The 19,069-nt window shown below is 32.0% G+C and overlaps 2 protein-coding genes across 2 annotated transcripts; both read right to left on the minus strand.

The window, feature by feature from the left end:
* Positions 1-11,492: 11,492 nt before the first annotated feature.
* LOC115967909 (protein DMR6-LIKE OXYGENASE 2-like) lies at positions 11,493-14,602 on the minus strand. The gene is made up of 3 exons (XM_031087066.1): positions 14,082-14,602; positions 12,317-12,644; positions 11,493-11,938 (listed from the first exon to the last, which is right to left on the minus strand). Exons 1-3 carry the CDS (start codon positions 14,543-14,545, stop codon positions 11,678-11,680), a joined length of 1,053 nt encoding a protein of 350 aa, XP_030942926.1. The 5' UTR covers positions 14,546-14,602; the 3' UTR covers positions 11,493-11,677.
* A 1,489-nt stretch (positions 14,603-16,091) lies between these two features.
* On the minus strand, positions 16,092-18,225 carry LOC115969431 (protein DMR6-LIKE OXYGENASE 2-like). Its single transcript, XM_031089082.1, has 3 exons — positions 17,746-18,225; positions 16,851-17,175; positions 16,092-16,533 (listed from the first exon to the last, which is right to left on the minus strand). The coding sequence occupies exons 1-3, from the start codon at positions 18,207-18,209 to the stop codon at positions 16,273-16,275; spliced, it is 1,050 nt and encodes a 349-aa protein (XP_030944942.1). The 5' UTR covers positions 18,210-18,225; the 3' UTR covers positions 16,092-16,272.
* Between the last annotated feature and the right edge of the window lie 844 nt (positions 18,226-19,069).

The following is a 19,069-nucleotide window of genomic DNA, read 5'->3' on the forward strand; positions in this document are numbered from 1 at the left end:
AACTTAATACTAAACCCAATACAATAAAATCCCACAAAATACAAGGAACAAAATTAAAGCAATTACAACACTTTTTGTCATGGAATAAAGCCAACATAAAACATAGTTGTCATGGAATAAAACACTTTACACTTGTTACTAGAGAATATGGATCAATCGATTGATTTTTCAAATATATGGAAACAAAGTGTGGGTTGGTATAGTTTTCGGAAATCGCCAAGCTGGAATTACAATGCACTTGGAGGGTCTTCTATGCTTCTCTCTTCAAATTTTTTAATACAATAATACCGATTTATGTTTCCAATTGATGAGCTTTATCTCTTTTCATTCATGAGTGATTTAGTTCTTGCTTTTGGAGTTGTGTGTGCATTGTAAAACACTATATAGTGATTATGAATTGCATGTTCTTTATGTTCTTAATACATATGTTAAATATTGTGTCAATTGGATATTATTTATTATACGAACTATGAGTATATCTTTTATGCATAATTTTAAACTACAAAAACTTTCAATTTAAACAATTTATTGATGACATAGCTATTGATTTTTAATTTTTTACAAATTTTGTAAACATGGAGGATATAAGAAGAAGATATAATCCAATGATAGATTTGTCAAAATTCATCTCCAATGAAAATATATTGAGTAAAGTTATAGCTTTAGACTACAACTAATTTTGTAGCTAAATTTTGTCCATTTTTTTATTAGAAAGTTGTACATGCACGTAGTGGGTCCTCGACTCATCTTATGGGATGAAAAAGTGTAATTTGTGTTAAAGCATATTGGCTTGAGTGTTGTGAATTTTTTAAATCTATATTTGGATTGTTTTTCTTCTCCTTTTAGAATCTAGCCATAATATCAAGGACTTCGTGGAATGACATCAAATTATCGTTACCTTGATTAAGTTTTTAGACAAGAAGACATGGATGGAAAATAGCCTTACAATTAATCAATCAATCAATCAATATATATATATATATATATATATATATCATATCATATCATATACTATATAATAAAAGTTGAGCTTAGACGCTGTGGTTAAGTGGCTTCACCAAATTACAGAAATTTTTTTAGATTTAAAAAAAAAAGGATATAATTTTTTTTTTTTTGTTCTTATCTTCTTCTTCTATAATTTCTAAATTAATTAAAAACTTTAATTTTTTAATTCTTTGAATAAACACCAAAATTTAATATAGAATTATGATTAATGTTAATGTAGAGTTCTAATTAATTGATACACATGAGGCCTAGGTTAATTGATATACATGAGACCTTTTTATCTAAAAAATTTCGGATTAGATGCCTGAAATACCTTTCTTTTTCTTTTTTTTTTTTTTAAATTTTAAAATTTCTACATTGATGACATTTAAAACAAAAAAAAAAAGATTCTATACTATTTCCTTACTGCCATCAGCCACATTTTCTTCTTCTTCTTCTTCTTCTTCTTCCCTTTTTTTTTTTTTTTTTTTTTTTTTTTTAAATTTTTATTTATTTTTTATTTTTTTATGTTAATGTTGATTAGAAAATATAATTTCAATAGGATTTAAACTCTATAATTATACTTTATACCAAATGAGACTCTGCAAATATATATCATTTTTAATTTCATTTTTTGATAAAGTTACGTTGATAACAACTTATTCTTCTGTGTTTTTATTTAGTTTTCTAATTTCTACATTGATAATTAAGTTTTAAGAAAAAATTCTATACTATTTCCTTACAACCATCAATCACTTTATTTTTTTAATGTTACATTCATATCGACATTTTTTTTTCGATCATACTATTCATATGACTTTTTTTTTTTTTCTTTTTTTTTTTTTTTTTTTTTTTTTTTTTAAGTTCAAATTGCAGCAATTCTTTTAGCTCAAAAAAAAATTTAAAATAAATCATCTTCTTTGTTCTTATCAACTTTTCTTCTATGACTTTATCGCTTTTTTGGATAAAGTTATGTTGAGTTTAACTTCTTCTTCTTTAAATAACTTGAAACTTCTAAACTGATTATAACTAAAAAAAAAATCTATACTATTTCCTTATTAGCATCATTCACGTTTACTTGCTTCTTCTTCTTTTTTATTTATTTATTTTTTTTAACATTATGTTCATCTCATTGATGTCAACATTTTATTCTTATATATTCTTAGGAACAACAATTTCTTCTTCTTTTCTCTCCCCCATTATCAATAATTCTCATTATCTTAAAAATGAGGTTTCCATTGCTATTGCAACAATGGTGGATAGCTACATATCTCATGCAAGCATACATGAACTTAAATTGCCTTTCAATATTTTGAATGCTTTATTATTTGCTAGATGTGATTAGGCTCAAAAGTATATGCTTTATTATTTTTTTGGATCATTTAAATACACCACTATTAAGTTAATAGGATTTTTTTATATAATTTTTTTAAACTAAATGAAATATATTTGTCAAATCGGATTTATTCATGTTGTTCCCTTTTTCTTTTCTTTTTTTATATTTATATTTTGAATATTATCACTTAATACTTATTTATGTAAAGTTTTCATAAAATAATGTATTGGTTTGCAACATTAATTAATATTTTTTGCTAATTATTAGTATAATTTTTTATTCCCAACAAATTTTCATTAATCATTTATTTTTTGGTTTTAAATTGCAAAATTTTGAAATTTTAATTCCTGAATTTTCATAATCTTTAAAAAGTCATCATTCTTCCAATATCAATTTTTTTGTGCATTTATTATTTTTACTCTTGAGCCATCACTATAAAATAAGGTTTTTTTCCTTTACAATTATCGTACTTATTGGACTAAACTTATTTGACTAAAATAGTAATCAAAGTTGAAATGATAGCTATTTAAAAAAAAAAAAAAAAATTTATTTTAAAGCGGTCATAGACTCATGCAATTTTACAATCTATATGTTTTTTTTTTTTTTTTTTTTTTTTTTTTTTTTTTTTCAGGTTTGTCATAAAATATTTCAAGCATATCCCAAGAAAGGTTTGTAATCTATATGTAGATACTTTAAATGCGAAATTCATATGCAAATAGTTTGATACATGTAACTACAAATGACATTATAGCACAACTGGCCGGTGTGCTAGAAGATAATTTTGTATTGAGGTGTTATCACTATTATACCAATGCAATTTATTCATTTCGTTATAAGAATTATTTATTTTGTTACAATAATTATTAAAAAAAATTATTAACAAAAATAAAAACAACAATCTCCAAAAGCACTTTGCGTTCTTTAGTTTTTTTTCCTTTTATGTTTCATCAAACTTTTTCTAATTGACCAAAATATCTCTCATATATGTTAACATTAAACTTGATAAGAAAACTTTACATACCTTTTTGTTTTGAAGGTGCTCTAAGAACCAAAATCAATGCAAGAGGCTATATAGCAGAGTGGTGTTGGAAGCATAGAAGTAGTTTTCTTAAATAGGAGAGAGTACAGATTGTGAGAGAGTGTTATTGTATTTGGCTAGAAGTCTAACTTGTGTTAGGTTTTTTATTTATTTTATTGTATTTTTTATTTATTTTTATATGTATAAATAGAGAGTATAAGGAGTCTAGGGACGGTGAGAGAGTATCTTGTCGTCAAATTAGATATTTGAGATTTAAACCCTGTATGCCCTAAAGTCTCCACCAACTTCTCGTCATGTTGCTACTCATTAAGCCATGCTTTCCACATGCCCAAAACCTTGTTAAACTCCTCAACCTCTATTTATAATAAGTGATTTTCTCTCTTAGTAATCGACTATCAATTGCATATGAGGGCCAGATTTCTCAACTAACCCATGACTTGATAAACCAATAAAATCCTCAACTTGATAATAAAAATAATCAAAGTTGACGTTGAAGACCCTCTCAAATTTGAATAAGATGTTGAGTATTACCTATGATTCTAAATACTTTGTACCACAAATTTCACGGGAGATAAACAAAGACTAAAAATAATGAAAAGCACAAAAAAAGAAGGATAAGATTAGAGATGGACCTTGGAGAAATACTGTGGCAGGACCAGAGCAAAGAATTAGAAAAATGCAGATGACAAAAAAAAAAAAAAATTACAAAGATTTAGAGGTGAGACTTGTGCGGCAAAAACTATAAACAAAAAGAGAGAAATAGAGAATTGTGTATTTTAAATGTAAAGGAAGGGTTTAATGGTTTTTATTACTATTTGAAATTCCAATAGTAGAGTTTGTTATGGACTAAAATTGCCAAAAGTAGGCGTGTTCTAATTGGAATTGGAACATAAAATAAATAAATAAAATAATTATGATGTGTTATAGATATAGATATAGTTTTATTTAAAAATAATAATAATGATGTGGCAAGCTTTGTAGAGGTTAATAAAAAGTCAAAGGTTTCGGCTATATATATATATAGATAAGTGGTCATAATCTGTTCATGAGGGTCAGCATTGGTGAAGCTCAGTAAGATAATTTTCAGGTGGTGTTTATTTGGTTTTAATTTTTATGGCCACTGAAGATGAGAAAAATCACTATCGTCCATCATATAGCGAAAGAAGAGAAATTTAGCATCGTCCATCGAGCTAGCATTGTCAATGTGATGAATGACTACAACATACATTAAATGAGTTCCCCACAAATGACATGAGTAACGGCTAACTCGCCAAACACACAAAAGCATAACCGACAAACCAATGGGCAAAAGACCATTGAAGTCTATAATGTCTCCGCATTCATTACTGATGAGAGTTAATTTATCAAGATCGTCGATCTCTCGACGGACGGATTAAATGCTATTCAATGCATAGAGCAACGTACGGACATCAATGATGGATGAAGCCATAAAAGACATTCAATGCCCAAGACAGCTAAGGAGTAACGTACGGGTACCAACGAACGAATAGCCGTTGGCAGACAATAAAAGCCAGCCATTAATACTAACGGCTCTATATCTCATAAATGTAGATACTCATTCAGACAATGAATACAAGGGCTATAAAACCCACACAAGCCAAAGGGAGAAAGGTAGACAATTCTCATCCCAAAAACTATTTCCAAGTTGAATTCTTTTGCGATATACTCCAATTGAATTCCTTTCTAACTTAATTATTGAATGCCCTTTGGCACACACCACATTGAAGTATTTCTTTTTCTCTATTTCATATCTTATCGCAGGTTCATCTCTAGACGAATCCAACGCCTTCGTCCATCTGTATTGACAAGGAGTTCAACTAACGATTTTCTGCATCATCAGCTATAAAGCCAAAGAAGAATAGCACCAAAAGCTATAAAGCAAGAGAAGAACAGTACCAAAAGTTTCGTCTCTGGATGAAGTCGACACCTTCATCCATCTGTATTGATGAGGAGTTCAACTGACGATTTTTTGTATCATCAGTTTGGCACCATTTGTGGGAAACGTTTTCAAAGCCATACAGTTTCCCTTTTCTTGACAAAAGAATCCCTCTCGAAACCAGATGGATTCCACAACACAATTGCAAGATCTCACACCTGCTATGTTGACACCATCCATCTACACATACGAAGAACTCAACTGAGGATTTTTTGTATCATTAGTAGGGACTGAGTGATTAGCCATCGCTTTAATCCTAAGATAAAAGGTCATATGGTACAAACTCAATCGATGACATCAGTCAATCCAAAAATTGGAAATCCCCCCTGTTTAAAAAATTTCATGCTGTATATCTACTTGGTTTTCAAAGTTTGATGGGGGACCTTAGGTAATAAGCTCTCTTTATGTCTTGATTTCATTATTCTTTTTCTATAATTTGAAGTTTTAAGTGTTGGAGTAAGATATATATGAGTTAGAAAAACAATTTGTTGGACTAAAATTGGGTTGGGAACAGGCTTCTATTGCCGCTGTATTTTAGTTTTTGCTACATTATCAGATACCCAAGTGAGAGGCTTGGTTGTGAGTCTTTTAGCCTAGCTATGTTTGCATTCTTGGATTTTATAGAGATAATTATTTAGTTGATTTACTGTTAGAGGGGGCTTCTTTCACCTGGTTCAAAGATTCTGGTATCCTCTATGTTAAGAATTGACATGTCACGACCTTACTTGAACAGGATCTGTTCTATAGAATCATACCTCTGGTATCCTTGATCACCAAGAATTGACAGGTCTTTATAAGCTGGTGGTGCTCTCTTCGTGGTTTTTTTGAACACAATGTTGGTAATTTAATTTTGATTGTATACAAGAGGCGAAAGTGATTCCAACTTTCTTGTATTTATCTTGTAGCACTTTGGCTTTATGTGAATTAAACGGTTTTAATTTGAGTCTTGGTATTTGCATCATAATTCATAACATTAGCACTGGTTCCCATTTCTACTACCATCTACTTGCACTTACCAATACTTTTTATAACTTGAGATTTCAGTCGTGAATTTGGTCATTTGCTCTACCTCTTATGATTTTTGGAGTTTTTGTCGGTATGGCGATTTATTGTCATTGGGAGTCATATAAAATATAAGATCTGCATGCTTTAAAGACTTGCTGTTCTCTAAATGCCTAAGAAGTGTGGGGCTGTGCTTCCTTATGTCCGCTCTATAGGTGAGTTGGTAGGGTCTCAAAGTTATATAATTTTCTCTTGTATTGTTGGATCTTTATGTCCTGCGGTTTGTTGTTGGTCTAAAGTCTTGAATCTCGATGTGTTTGCAGGAGGGGAAATTGTGATTTAGTTGCGCAATAGAGTGTGTAGAAGTCTTTAATCTTTCTTGCTCTTAGGTTATAAGCAATTTTTTTTTTCTTTTATATCATTCTCTTTTGATTTCACATGTTGCTTATGAGTATTTTAATGTAATGATCCTAAGAACATGATCATGTCCCTTTTTCAATTTATTTAATGGATTATCTTGCTTGGCAGTTTTTGAAGGCCTGTATGTTGCAGCAATAGATCGATTTGGTTCTCTTTATTAGGAGTACAAATATATAAACTTTCCTTTGCCTTGTTGTCTAGAAGGTTATTATGTGTTCAAGAATCTAAATTCATTTTGTAAATGAAAATTGGTATTGCATTGTGTGCATTTCAAGCTACATTTGTCTGGCTTTAATAAACTCTAGCACTGCTCAGCATGATTGTCCTGGTTCCTTTTCTATTCCCATCGGCTTTTACTTATGACAACTTTTTCATACTTAAGATAATCAATTTATGATTCATTGTTATTGGCAATAATATGATGAGCAGTTGTATTCTTTCAACATGGCTGCTCTTTAAATGTCAGAACAGTAAAGGTCTGTGCTTCCTTATGTGTTCTGTATAGGGTTTCAAAGTTATATGGATTTTTATTACTTGAAAAAAAAAAAAAATTGTTTGGTTGGACTGTGAAAGGGGATATTTTGGGGTTCTATGACTCCTTTAACTTAATTCTTGTGTTCAAAAAAATTTAATGCTGTATATCTTCACAGGCAATGAAGTTGGATGGGGACCTTAGGCAATAAGCTTTCTTTATTTCTTGATTTTTTTGTACTTCTCCTAAAATTATAAAAACAATTTGTTGGACTGACATTGGGGTTGAGATCAGGCTTCTGTTTTGTTTTCTCAATAATCTCATATTGGTACTTTTCCCATTAGTATGACTGACTTTTATATTTTTGAAAGGAAAGAATTTTATATTGATTATAGTTACTTACCATAACCTTATTGGCTTTGCTGCTGTGTGTGTGTGTGTTTTTTTTTTTTTTTGGATTTTCACTTATATATATGTATATATATATTTTTTTCTTTGTTGTCATTTAAAAAAAAATAATGATGCATATTTTTAACTTAACAATTTTTTTATATAAAAAAAATCTGTATTACTATTAGTGCAGCTTGGATGTCTTCTCAGGCTGCATTGTCTGGTTTTATTTACTTTTAGGGGTAATGGTGCTTTGGCTATGTTTGATTTGGTTTTGCTCCTCTTTCCTTCTTCTTTATAATTTAAAGTTGTCCCGAACTATGTAGCTGTGATTCTATGATTTTCAGTTTGCTCATGTGGGAAGTCGATGTCGGAGCCATCAAGGATTTAAGCTCTCATCTAGTGCCTGTACATCTATATTATTTTTGTGTTTTTATTGATGTTTTCTTGCTTTTCGGGGAACCTAGTTACCGTGTATTGGCAGTTCCATTTCCAGTTTGGATTGCCACTTAAATGTTGGTATTTTGGAAGCATGATTTTTTATTTTGGTGCCTCGCAGCTTAAGAAACATAGTTTGATTTGGTGTTAAGCTCTCTTTTCCTCTTGCTTTCATTATTTACTCTTGCAATCATAAGAACTGTAACTGCTTTTCTTAGGCGTTGGTTTCCTGTACAGTTTTAAATTCCGGTATTACTCAATGAGGGCTTGAAACTCTCAGTGCTATTCTTGTCCTTTTGTCTTGCGTTTTTGTTTGATTTTTAGTCTCTCTCTACATGAAGGTTCTTTTTCAACCCGTTTGGTTTCAAAATATTAAATAAGTAGATTATAGATTAACTTTTTACATATAATCTAATTTACTTATTAATAAAAATCATGCATATTCCACTAGAGTCATCCACATAAAATAAATGTAATAAATTAAAATAAAAACAAAATAGCATAGGTGAAAAAAATGCAATAAAATTCAAACCTTTTGATAATACTTTTTATATTTATTAGGAAATACATATAAAAAAAATACTTTAGGTGTTTAAAGATTAATATTTACAAATTTAAAAATAAATTTTTTTTGTGCATTATTCCATTCCAATTCCTTCCTGATACCTCCCAAGTTAAATCCCGAATTGGATCCCAAATTGAAGGGTTAGTGCGAGCTTATTCATGCGGTAAATCTCCGTCTGGCGGATCCTAAATTGACGGGTTAGTGTGAGCTTATCCATGTGGCCAATCTTTGTCTAGCCCGAGGAAATTTTGCACGCCTCCGTCACCTTTTGGGAGGCTTACACCCCATATAAACTGTCTACCTGAGATTGTCACTTGGCCCATAGGTCTTGAAAGAAGGTTAGAATTCTAGCTCTTTAATAACTAATATATCTAAAAGTTTAAACGTAGTATACACTCTAACGAGCCATACTATCTTTTGGTCTATTTGGTTCATTTTGGTCCTATTTCATCCACTTTAGTTTTATTCGGTCCATTTGGTCTTATTCGGTCCACTCTGGTTCTACTTGGTTCATTCAGTCCACTTTGGTTCTATTCGGTCTGCTTTGGTCCTATTCAGTCGATTTGGTCTTATTTGGTTCTATTTGGTGCACTTCGGTCCATTTTGTCCACTTCAGTTTAATTTGGTCTATTTCGATCCACTTGGTCCTATCCTGTCAATTTCGGTCCACATTGGTTTTTTTTTTTCTATCCATTCGGTCCATTCTGTCTACTTTGGTCCTATTCCGTCTTATTCAGTCCACTTTGGTCCCATTTTGTCTAATTTGGTCTACTTTGGTCCATTTGTGTCAACCTTGGGTCCATTTGCTCAATTTGGTCCATTCTGCATTTTTGTGCACTTACATAATGGGAAAAGACAGGTTTGAGTTGAAAGTATTCTAAATCCAATATTTAAAAAGAAAAGATCTCAAATTTGTAATATCTAAAATGTTAAGCATATTCTTCTAAAAAAAAAAAAAAAAAAACTTAAGCATATTATTTATTGATATTATGCTCCTGTTGAGTCACATTAAAGTAGCGTTTTAGTTCATTTCGGTCCAGCTAAATTTAAGTGAAAGTCTTAAAGCATGAAAGCTATGAATATACAAATGTAATCTTTAGGGTAATTACCCATTTATTTTAACCTCATTACTTTTAAATGAATTGCATGAGATTGATTCAAAATAAATAAATAAATAAATATATATATATATATATAATTTTTATTTAACTATTATGTGCAAGAAAATGGATAGTGACTAGTTTATATTAAAAGAGGAATTTGGATAGAATTCCCAGCTTTTTAACTCGAAGGATTAACAAGCTTTCTTCTAAAAGTGTAGTTGCAGCTCAGTATGATTTGAAGCTCAATGCGATAGAAGAAGTTCAAAGTTCTTTGAAGCTCAATAGAAGAAGTTCAAAGTTCTTTGAAGCTCAAAAATATATATGCTGGTCAATGGGATTTAAAACTATTTTTAAATACAACACATTATAGATACATTTTGATCTGCAGCTACTTGGTGCAGATTTTCAGCCCACCATGAAAAGGAATAAGCGGGCAATCAAATATGTCAAGGAATGCTGTCATGTAAAATAGTTTCCACAAGGCCCACAACCCAGTGACCACTTCAAAGTTTCAAACTATCTAATGTTTATCCTATTCTTAAACCGACCAAAATGGACTTTATTCATGCACCTTATAAAGACCTTTACACGATAGAAATTCCAATCTAACAATGAGATAGAGATAAACTTAAGCTATCCTAAAACAATAAGATAAGAGATAAGATAACACCTATGGCAAAATTTGTTGAAAAGCATCTTTTTGGAAAAATATTAGTAAAAAAGTATGCGGATGAAACATTTTAGTAAGTTAGACTATTTTTTTTTTTAAGAAAAAAAAAGTGGAACTCGAGTCTATGAAACTTGAGTTCCAAGATTTTTCGCAAGGAACTCGAGTTCTGTTCAAATGGAACTTGAGTTTCCTAGGCTCGAGTTCCACGTTTTTTTTTTTGTTCATGTCAGACTTTGCGCAAGAGGGAATTGGGTTGGAACTCAAGTTTGTTAAACTTGAGTTCCGAAAACAGTCCAATTTACTAAAATGTTTCACTTGCATGCTATGCACCAAAAGTTTTTCTAAAATGTTACTACTTGGCAAATTTTGCCTAACACCTATAGTAGAACAATGCTTTTGAAAATATCGACACAGAGGATATTATTCAAAAAGAAAACCCATCAACTAATACTCAATTAAATTAGTACAGATACAGCTAAACCACGTAGCCTATCGCGGTTTTATACAGACATAGAGTTCAAATTTGGATTTAAAATAGGGAAATAAGTGTTGCACACAGACCATTTTACACAATTTTACAGAGTCTAAAAAACAACTGAAAATATAGAATGGGCAAATGTAATACTTTTTTACATTTTTTTTTCTAGCATTCTGATCAAACACACTAATTTTTTGGTCATCCCAGTCAGAACGTCAATTTTTCTAACCTAATTTTCTGCCGTGTATTTCTGTCTCAAAAAATTCATAATGTAGGTGAGAGACTATTGCTGAAATAATCTAAGTTGGTGACAGATGGTGAATATTAAAATTTAAACTAATAAAAAGTAGAACTTTTTTTTTTGAGGGAATAAGAAGCAAAATTTTAACAATTTCTATTATTTTAAAATTTTACTAGCCTTAAATTTTTTTTACTACATAAATGAATGTAAACGAATAAGGGGGTGTCCAATACAGAACTTTACTTTAAATGAGAGGAATACAGCTGTGATATTAAGATAAACTATCAAAACATATTAACACTTGCATTCGGATACCGCAGATATGATAAATTTGGGTTTATTCAGATATCAAGTTTTATGAAATTACTGCGCTGATGCACCAGCATCAAGCAATAACTTCAACTTCTAGCCATATAAGGCAAGTTTATTAATGCATATTAACCAGTTATTATTTACAGAATTGCTCGTCCTTGAGAGGAGTCACATTATGCATCCAAAGTCTCAACTCTTGTGTACAACATATATAGTACTCTACAAGAAGCTGAATGTTATTGCTTGTCAGTTGCCAATAGACAATACAGCTTACTGTGTTATCTTAAAATGACTAATTTGGACGTTTTCAACACTTAGTTTCTGGAAATTACTCCGCTTTCTGTGAGTTATAAATTTGCCCCAGCTGTATGCCCTATATTTAGCAGGGTTTTGCTCACTTGTCAGCTCCTCCAAGGGCTCAACCATGGTGTAGGATGATGCGTGTAAGAAAAATGCAATGGAGAACCTTTCCCTCTCTGAGTTCACCACCACTCTATGCTCCACACTCTCATACTCGTCATTGGTCCAAACCTGCATAATTTTCCTTCTCTGAGTGAAACTGGTCTATAATAAAAGCCCCCAAATACATACCAATTCCAATATAGGGATGGTATTAATTTAATTGGACTAGTAATTATATCAATATGTTTTGTATATATGCATACATAGAAAAGTAGACAAAAAATGATTATGCATATTCTTTGCTTTAGGAATTGTACACAGAGTGCAGATACACACTTATGTCAAATACGATAATGTTATCAACTTATACTCTTTCAATTTTCCAAGGAAGAACTTTGCTTGTAAATGGTTCCTTGGGTTTTTTAGTCAATCATGCACCCAGTAATTGGTATTTGACAGCAAACATGTTGTACTTAGAATCTTAATTTGATTAATTGAAAATGGTACCTGAGTGGTGTCACCAATGTTGATGATATAAGCATCTGGGGCGGATTTGACTCGAACCCACTCTCCATCTGTTTTCCGCTTCACTTCCAATCCTCCAACATCATCTTCGTTAAGGATGGTCAAGACACCACTATCCTGGTGTCTACCAAGACCTAGAGCTAAGTGAGGGGCAGGGCAAGGATTATAATGATTGAGTCGGATGTAGCTGGTTTGATCTTTGAAAAAGTCATGGAACCTATCTGCTGGCAAGCCTAGGCTCAGAGCAATAAGTTCCATCAACTTGTAAGCTAGCTTTACCATCTCTTGAGTATATTCTTGGCATACCTCCCTGGTTAGTTGTCAAGGTATTCCATCAGTTCACATAGGTTTCATCCTTGAATTTGTCCTCAAACCAGACTTCAAATTTGTTTTTCACTCTAAAAGAAGAAACAATTTTTTGCGGAAACTTCTCCTATTTGTTAGTACTATTTATTGTATGACTTAAACAACAATCCATAACTCAACCAGCACTCATATGGCTTGCCAAATAATCTCAATTCCTGCCAAATATACCATGATAAATGGCAAATTGGCAACTGAACCTAAAGCAGGGGTAGTGCCCAAATTTTGGAAAGCATAAGAGAAAGAAAAGATATGAAAACAAAAAGGAAATTGCTACAGGTACCGAAAATATGCGCCGGATTCTTCACAACTTATTGCTTTTGTATTGCAGTGCCAGGCCTGGGGTGAATGCTTATGAGATGGGTGTGAAAAATCCAGTGCATTTTTTCGGTGCCTATGGCACTACTCAAACAAAAGGCTAGGAAAGGCCACAGTGCTTATTGCTTAAGGTGTTTCAACTTTTGAGTTTTAAATCAATAGTATAAGAGTTAACCTTAGGCCACAGTGCAATAACTAGCTTATTGCACGCACCATCCACTCTCTTGTGGTAAATATCTAAGTGTGTGCTGCGATTTTACGACGACGCTATACACTGTAGTCCTAAAATAATTGAACATTAAGCATATATTCTACTTGGTTCTCCCCCTTTACAAGGTTTCTCATCCATGAACAATACATCAAATTGAAAGTTGCATGTTGAAGGAAGATATGAAAAAAAAGCGGAGCAAGCAAGGGTTATATCCAGAGTTTGCTAGAAAAATGAAGTCAGTCAGTGGAGCCTGCTAGCAATGGGCTGCACTCATATGCTGTAAAGAATGCATGTACTGTGTTTATTATAGAGAGGTGATCTCACCAAATTAACGAAAACAGTGCTAGCAAAGCATATACTTATACAATCAACAATGCGTATGTCACTAACGTACTAACTATGAATCATGCTAATGACTTATATATATATATATATATATATATATGAATCAAAATTCATGAACATATCAATTTATTTTAGCAAGCTAGTTGTATTAATTGGTAATTGAGCTTATGAAATTTGTTGCTTTTGACTGGCTATATACTGCCAAACAGAGTAATTATTCAGTATTCAAAGTTTCAAACATCCCAAAAGGAGAAAAAGGAAAAATAAACTACTCCAAACCCTGATTATAATTCTCAGTCTTCCATTCCATAATAATTATTTTTCCTTTTTCTTCTTTTGGGTTGTTGGTAAAAAGAATTATAATTCTCAGTCTTCTGTTGGATTTTTATGTTAGTAAAAAGAATTATAACCAGACTTTTGTTTAATTACTAAGACACAAATGATCTATAATAATTAGTACTATAATTTACAAAAACATATTTTCATAGAACATAAATTATGTTAAATTACCTTAACTCAGGTGGATACTGAGGCCACTGGTTTTTCCACTCCGTGACTTCTTCATCATCAGGCTCAGGCGAGGCTGGGACAGTAACGGGATCATTAATGGTAAAATCAAACACCTCCCTCCAATCCTTAACATTCTTAGTATGTTCATTGTCATAGTGACCATACACCTTTTTCTCACTCTTCCTCACCTTACTCTTCTCTTCCGCACTCAGCGCAGAGAATTTTCTCGATGCACTATAAATCTTCTCGCGCTTCTCTAAAGGCACCCCATGGTTGATCACCTGGAAGAACCCCCACTCCTTGCATGCACTGCCTATCTCTTTGACAAGGCCTTCGATGGCAGAAACATTGTCAGGGGAGTGTATAGGAGAAAGATCGATTAATGGGATGCCTTGGCCTTCGATGTAGGAGATTTTTGGCCTGTGTTCAGGTTCTTGGATGAAAGCTGGGTCAACCTCTCCCATGACTGGTGATTTTTGTTTGTGCAAAGAGGTGGTTTTCCTTTGTTTTTAGAGAGAGATTGAGTTTGATGTACATTGAACTTGGACATGATTTTGTTTACAGATGGAAATGTTGTGACTAGGGACAAATTAACCAAGCGTGCGTAGACACGAATGCAGTGACAAAAATAGCCACCTAGAATGTATATCCTATCATCATGAATGTAAATTACATTCATGGTCATTGATTCTCATACATACTCTTTTGTGAATCATTCCCACCTATCACTCCTTTTATGATTTAAATATTAAAAGCCTTGTAATTGAATTGATATCTCTTAGTATTTTTAATCTTTACACATTCATAATTTAAATATCCATTTTTCTGTTGTAACTATCAAATTAAAAAAAAAAATGAACAACATTATACTTAAATTAGGGATGATAATATTTGACGTGACTTCCAAATATGATACGAAGTTAGCAAGTTAAAGTGTTTAGGCTTAACGGGTTTGTGTTATATTTGGATCGACATGAATTGATCCGTTTAAGAAACCAATCAATTCGAATTTGACATGCAAACCCATTTGAACCAATTTTACTAATTTACCCTTCAAAATTTATGTTTGTAATTATATTATAATTATTGTTAATTTGTTAACATTCTATAAAATATTAAAATTGCTAATAGGCTATTTGTGTTAGGTAAACATATTAACTTGACTACTTGACTTATATATTTATCAAATGGGTCGTGTCAAGTTATATTGAACTTAGTGTGAGTCTTTTATTAAATGGGTTATGTGAATTGTGTTGTGTCAACATGTTTAACAAACATATCTTGTTAGGGTCAATGGATTCTAACACAATTAATGTTTGATTAATAAACATGGTGTGTTTGTGTCGACTTATATAGTCGAATACTCATAAATCAATATGGCAAGGACAAGACACATTAACATGAATTATCATCCTTACATCCATAATTGTGCGTATGGAGTGTACATATAAGATTGGGGCAGTTTTTGCTTAATTGACCAAATAGCAGTAAGTAGTATTTCAAAACTTATTTATAAAAATAGCATTTTTTTTATTATATAAAATTCGATTCTTCAAGTGTCGAATTCCACTTGAATCTTGACTCCTCAAGAGGAGGGTTTTAGGCCACAATTGCAATTGATGTGGCCATTTTAAAAAACTGGTTCACCTGGATCTCCATTCATTTAGAGTTGAGTGCACTAATAATAATAATAATAATAATAATAATAATAATAATAATAGTAATAAAAGCTTTTGAAGTCCGGCGGCTAGACTTGTCTACAAAGGCTAAGTGAACCTTTCTTCTCTTCAATTCTCTCCAAGTTCTTTTCCCCTCTTTCAATTTATATAATTTTTCTTTTTCAATCATTCTCATTTTCAACATCCAAAAACTTACGTTTTTGCAAATTTTCCATATAACAATTTCCTGTGTTTTCTTGGATTAGTGCAATGATTACTTTATATATCATGACCTCATAAAGGATGAAACATATGTTTTATTAGGAAAATACGTTGAAGCATATTCCATTATTAACATTTACATTATTGCTTGACTCTAAGATATTGAAACACATGATTCTAAAAAAGAAAAAAGAAAAAGATATTGAAAGATGAAACACGTCATGCTTGCCAAGTCTCTATGCAGATCATGGTACTCACAACAAGCTTATAAATGATTGCTTGCTAAACAGATAATAGTACCTCCAACAAGCTTAATCTGATATCCTAAAATGAGAAATTTGGAGATTTTCAACATTAAGTTTTTGGAAATTACTGCGCCTTTTGCTAGCTGTAAACTTGCCCCAACTGTATGCCCTATACTTAGCAGGGTTTTGCTCGTTTGTTAGCTCTTCTAAGGGCTTAATCATGGTGTAGTGTGCCGGGTTGAAGAAAAATGGAACAGAGAACCTTTCTTTCTCTGGGTTCACCATGGCCCTGTGCTCCACACTCTCATACTTGTCATTACTCCAAACCTGAAAATTTTCCATTCTTTGAGTGAAACTGGCCAACGATAAAAGTCTCCAACTACATACGAATTCCAATATTGGCAAAGCGTTTTAATTAGACTAGTAATTATATCAATATGTTTTTGATACATACATTCATAGATGGACAACATAGAGAAAAAATTGACACGCTAACATTATTCATATACTTTTTTTTTTTTTGGCTAAATAGTAAATGGTACTTGAAATCAAGTTTGGCTAATATATATATATATATATATATATATATATATATATAAGATTTGTTCTTAACCAGAGTTAGTTTGAAGATTTGAAAATGTTACCTGAATAATGTCACCAACATTGACAATATAAGCATCTGGGGTGGGTTTGACCCGAATCCACTCTCCATCTTTCCGCTTCACTTCCAATCCTCCAACATCATCTTGGGCAAGGATGGTTAAGGCACCACCATCCTTGTGCCGACCGACACCAAGTGCTAACTCAGGGGTAGGGCAAGGTGGATAGTGATTTAGTCGGATGTAGCTGTTGTGATCTTTGAAGAAGCTGTGGAACCTATCTGCTGGCAAGCCTAGGGACAGAGCTATAAGTTCGAATAACTTGCGAGCTAGTTTTACCATCTCTTGACCATAGTCTTGGCATGTCTCCCTGTTTAGTTGTCAAAGGAGCTCATCAGATCACATAGATTAAATCTCTTGAATTGGGCTTCAAACAGATTAATCTCAAATTTTCTGACTCAATTACAAAGGGTCCTCCCAAATAACAGTTATGAAGACACATTCATATGTTACTAACATAACCTTAGATGACTAGTTATTAAAATGTACCATTATCTCCCACAACCACTAAGTGTGCTATGATTTATAAGAATTAGGATGCAACTTTTTTTGATAAATTCAATGTTATGACAGGGGAGAGGGATTTGAACACTAGATGTGCCACTTGAGTTACAAGACTCTTGGCAAGTATTAGAACACAATAGTCCTATAATAATAGAACATTTAGCATATCTCTCTGTTCTCCCTCTTTTTACATGGTTTCTCATACATCCACAGATACATGAACTTTACAGTTTTGTCATCAAATTGATATTGGCTAAAGTTAAGATCTAGATGATCCACATATTAATCCATAATAACTATTAGTAAATATTAATCATTCAAATTTAATTGTGAATTTACAAAAAAACATTTCCATATTTTATTAAACTTAATTTACCTTAATTCAGGCGGGTACTCAGGCCACTGATTATATAATTCAGTGATTTCCTTGTCATCAGGATCAGGCGAGGCAGGGATTAAAGCAGGTTCCTCTACAGCAATATCAAATACCTCCTTCCAGTCCCTAACATTCTTAGTATGCTCAGTGTCATAATAACCCAACACTAACTTCTCAGTTCTCCTCACCTTCCTCTTCTCCTCTAAACTCTGCTCAAAGAATTTCCTCGAGTCACCATCAATTTTCTGTCGCTTCTCCAAAGGCACCCCATGGTTGATCACCTGGAAGAACCCCCACTCCTTGCATGCTTTGCCTACCTCCTTAACAAGGCCTTCGATGGCAGAAACATTGTTGGAGGAGTGTAATGGAGCAAGATCAATTAGTGGGAAGCCTTCCCCTTCGATGTAGGAGATTCTTGGCCTGTGTTCAGGTTCTTGGATGAAAGCTGGATCAACTTCTCCCATGGTAATTGGTTTTAATTTGTGTGTTTTGTAAGATATTGTGTGGTGCCTTTTTATAGTTACTGTTTTTTCTGTTTTTCTAAGGGTGTGACGTTTGTGCTTGCATGGCTGAGTTGTTTTGTTCTATCTTCTATGAGGGGATATTTGGTTAATTTGGTACTAGGAATGAGTTAAGCATTTGTATGCCTGCTATTTTTTCTTAAGGGTGTGACGTTTGTGCTTGCATATCTGAGTTTTGTCCTGTGCGGGAAGTTTTGGCAGTCAACATTAGAGCATTACACCGAAAAGAATAATATTCAAAGATATATAACTACGAACAAAATTTCACTTCAAATTCTTTATATATCTTTTCATTGAATGTGATATTGAAAATTTAACTGTCGGATTGCATTTTATTTATATTTTTAATATTCATGTCAAATTTCGTTCTAATTAGATGTTATTTACTATTCGATAATTAAACTTATTTTTTATGCATAATTTCATACCACAAAATGCTTAAAATTTAAACATATGATTAATGACATGACAATTGATCTTTGATTTTCTTGAGCAAATGACATAATAATTAATCTTTAATCTCCTTGTAATTTTGCTCGTAGGATATAATAAGAACATGCAATTTAACGGTTAAATTTTTTAAAATTCACATCCAATAAAAAAAATATAAAAGAGTTTGGAGAGAAATATTTTCCTTAAAAGGATATATAGTACTCCATTTTCGCATGCTTTACCAACAGGACATTTCTATATAATAATAATAATAATAATAATAATAATGAGGATCAATAATCTAATAAAATTTCTCTGGTATTGGAGTTAGTGATCAAGTTTGTTAGGTATACACAGTAAGTGAAAGTCTC

The sequence above is a fragment of the Quercus lobata genome, chromosome 11 (assembly GCF_001633185.2).
Source record: "Quercus lobata isolate SW786 chromosome 11, ValleyOak3.0 Primary Assembly, whole genome shotgun sequence".
Taxonomy (NCBI): domain Eukaryota; kingdom Viridiplantae; phylum Streptophyta; class Magnoliopsida; order Fagales; family Fagaceae; genus Quercus; species Quercus lobata.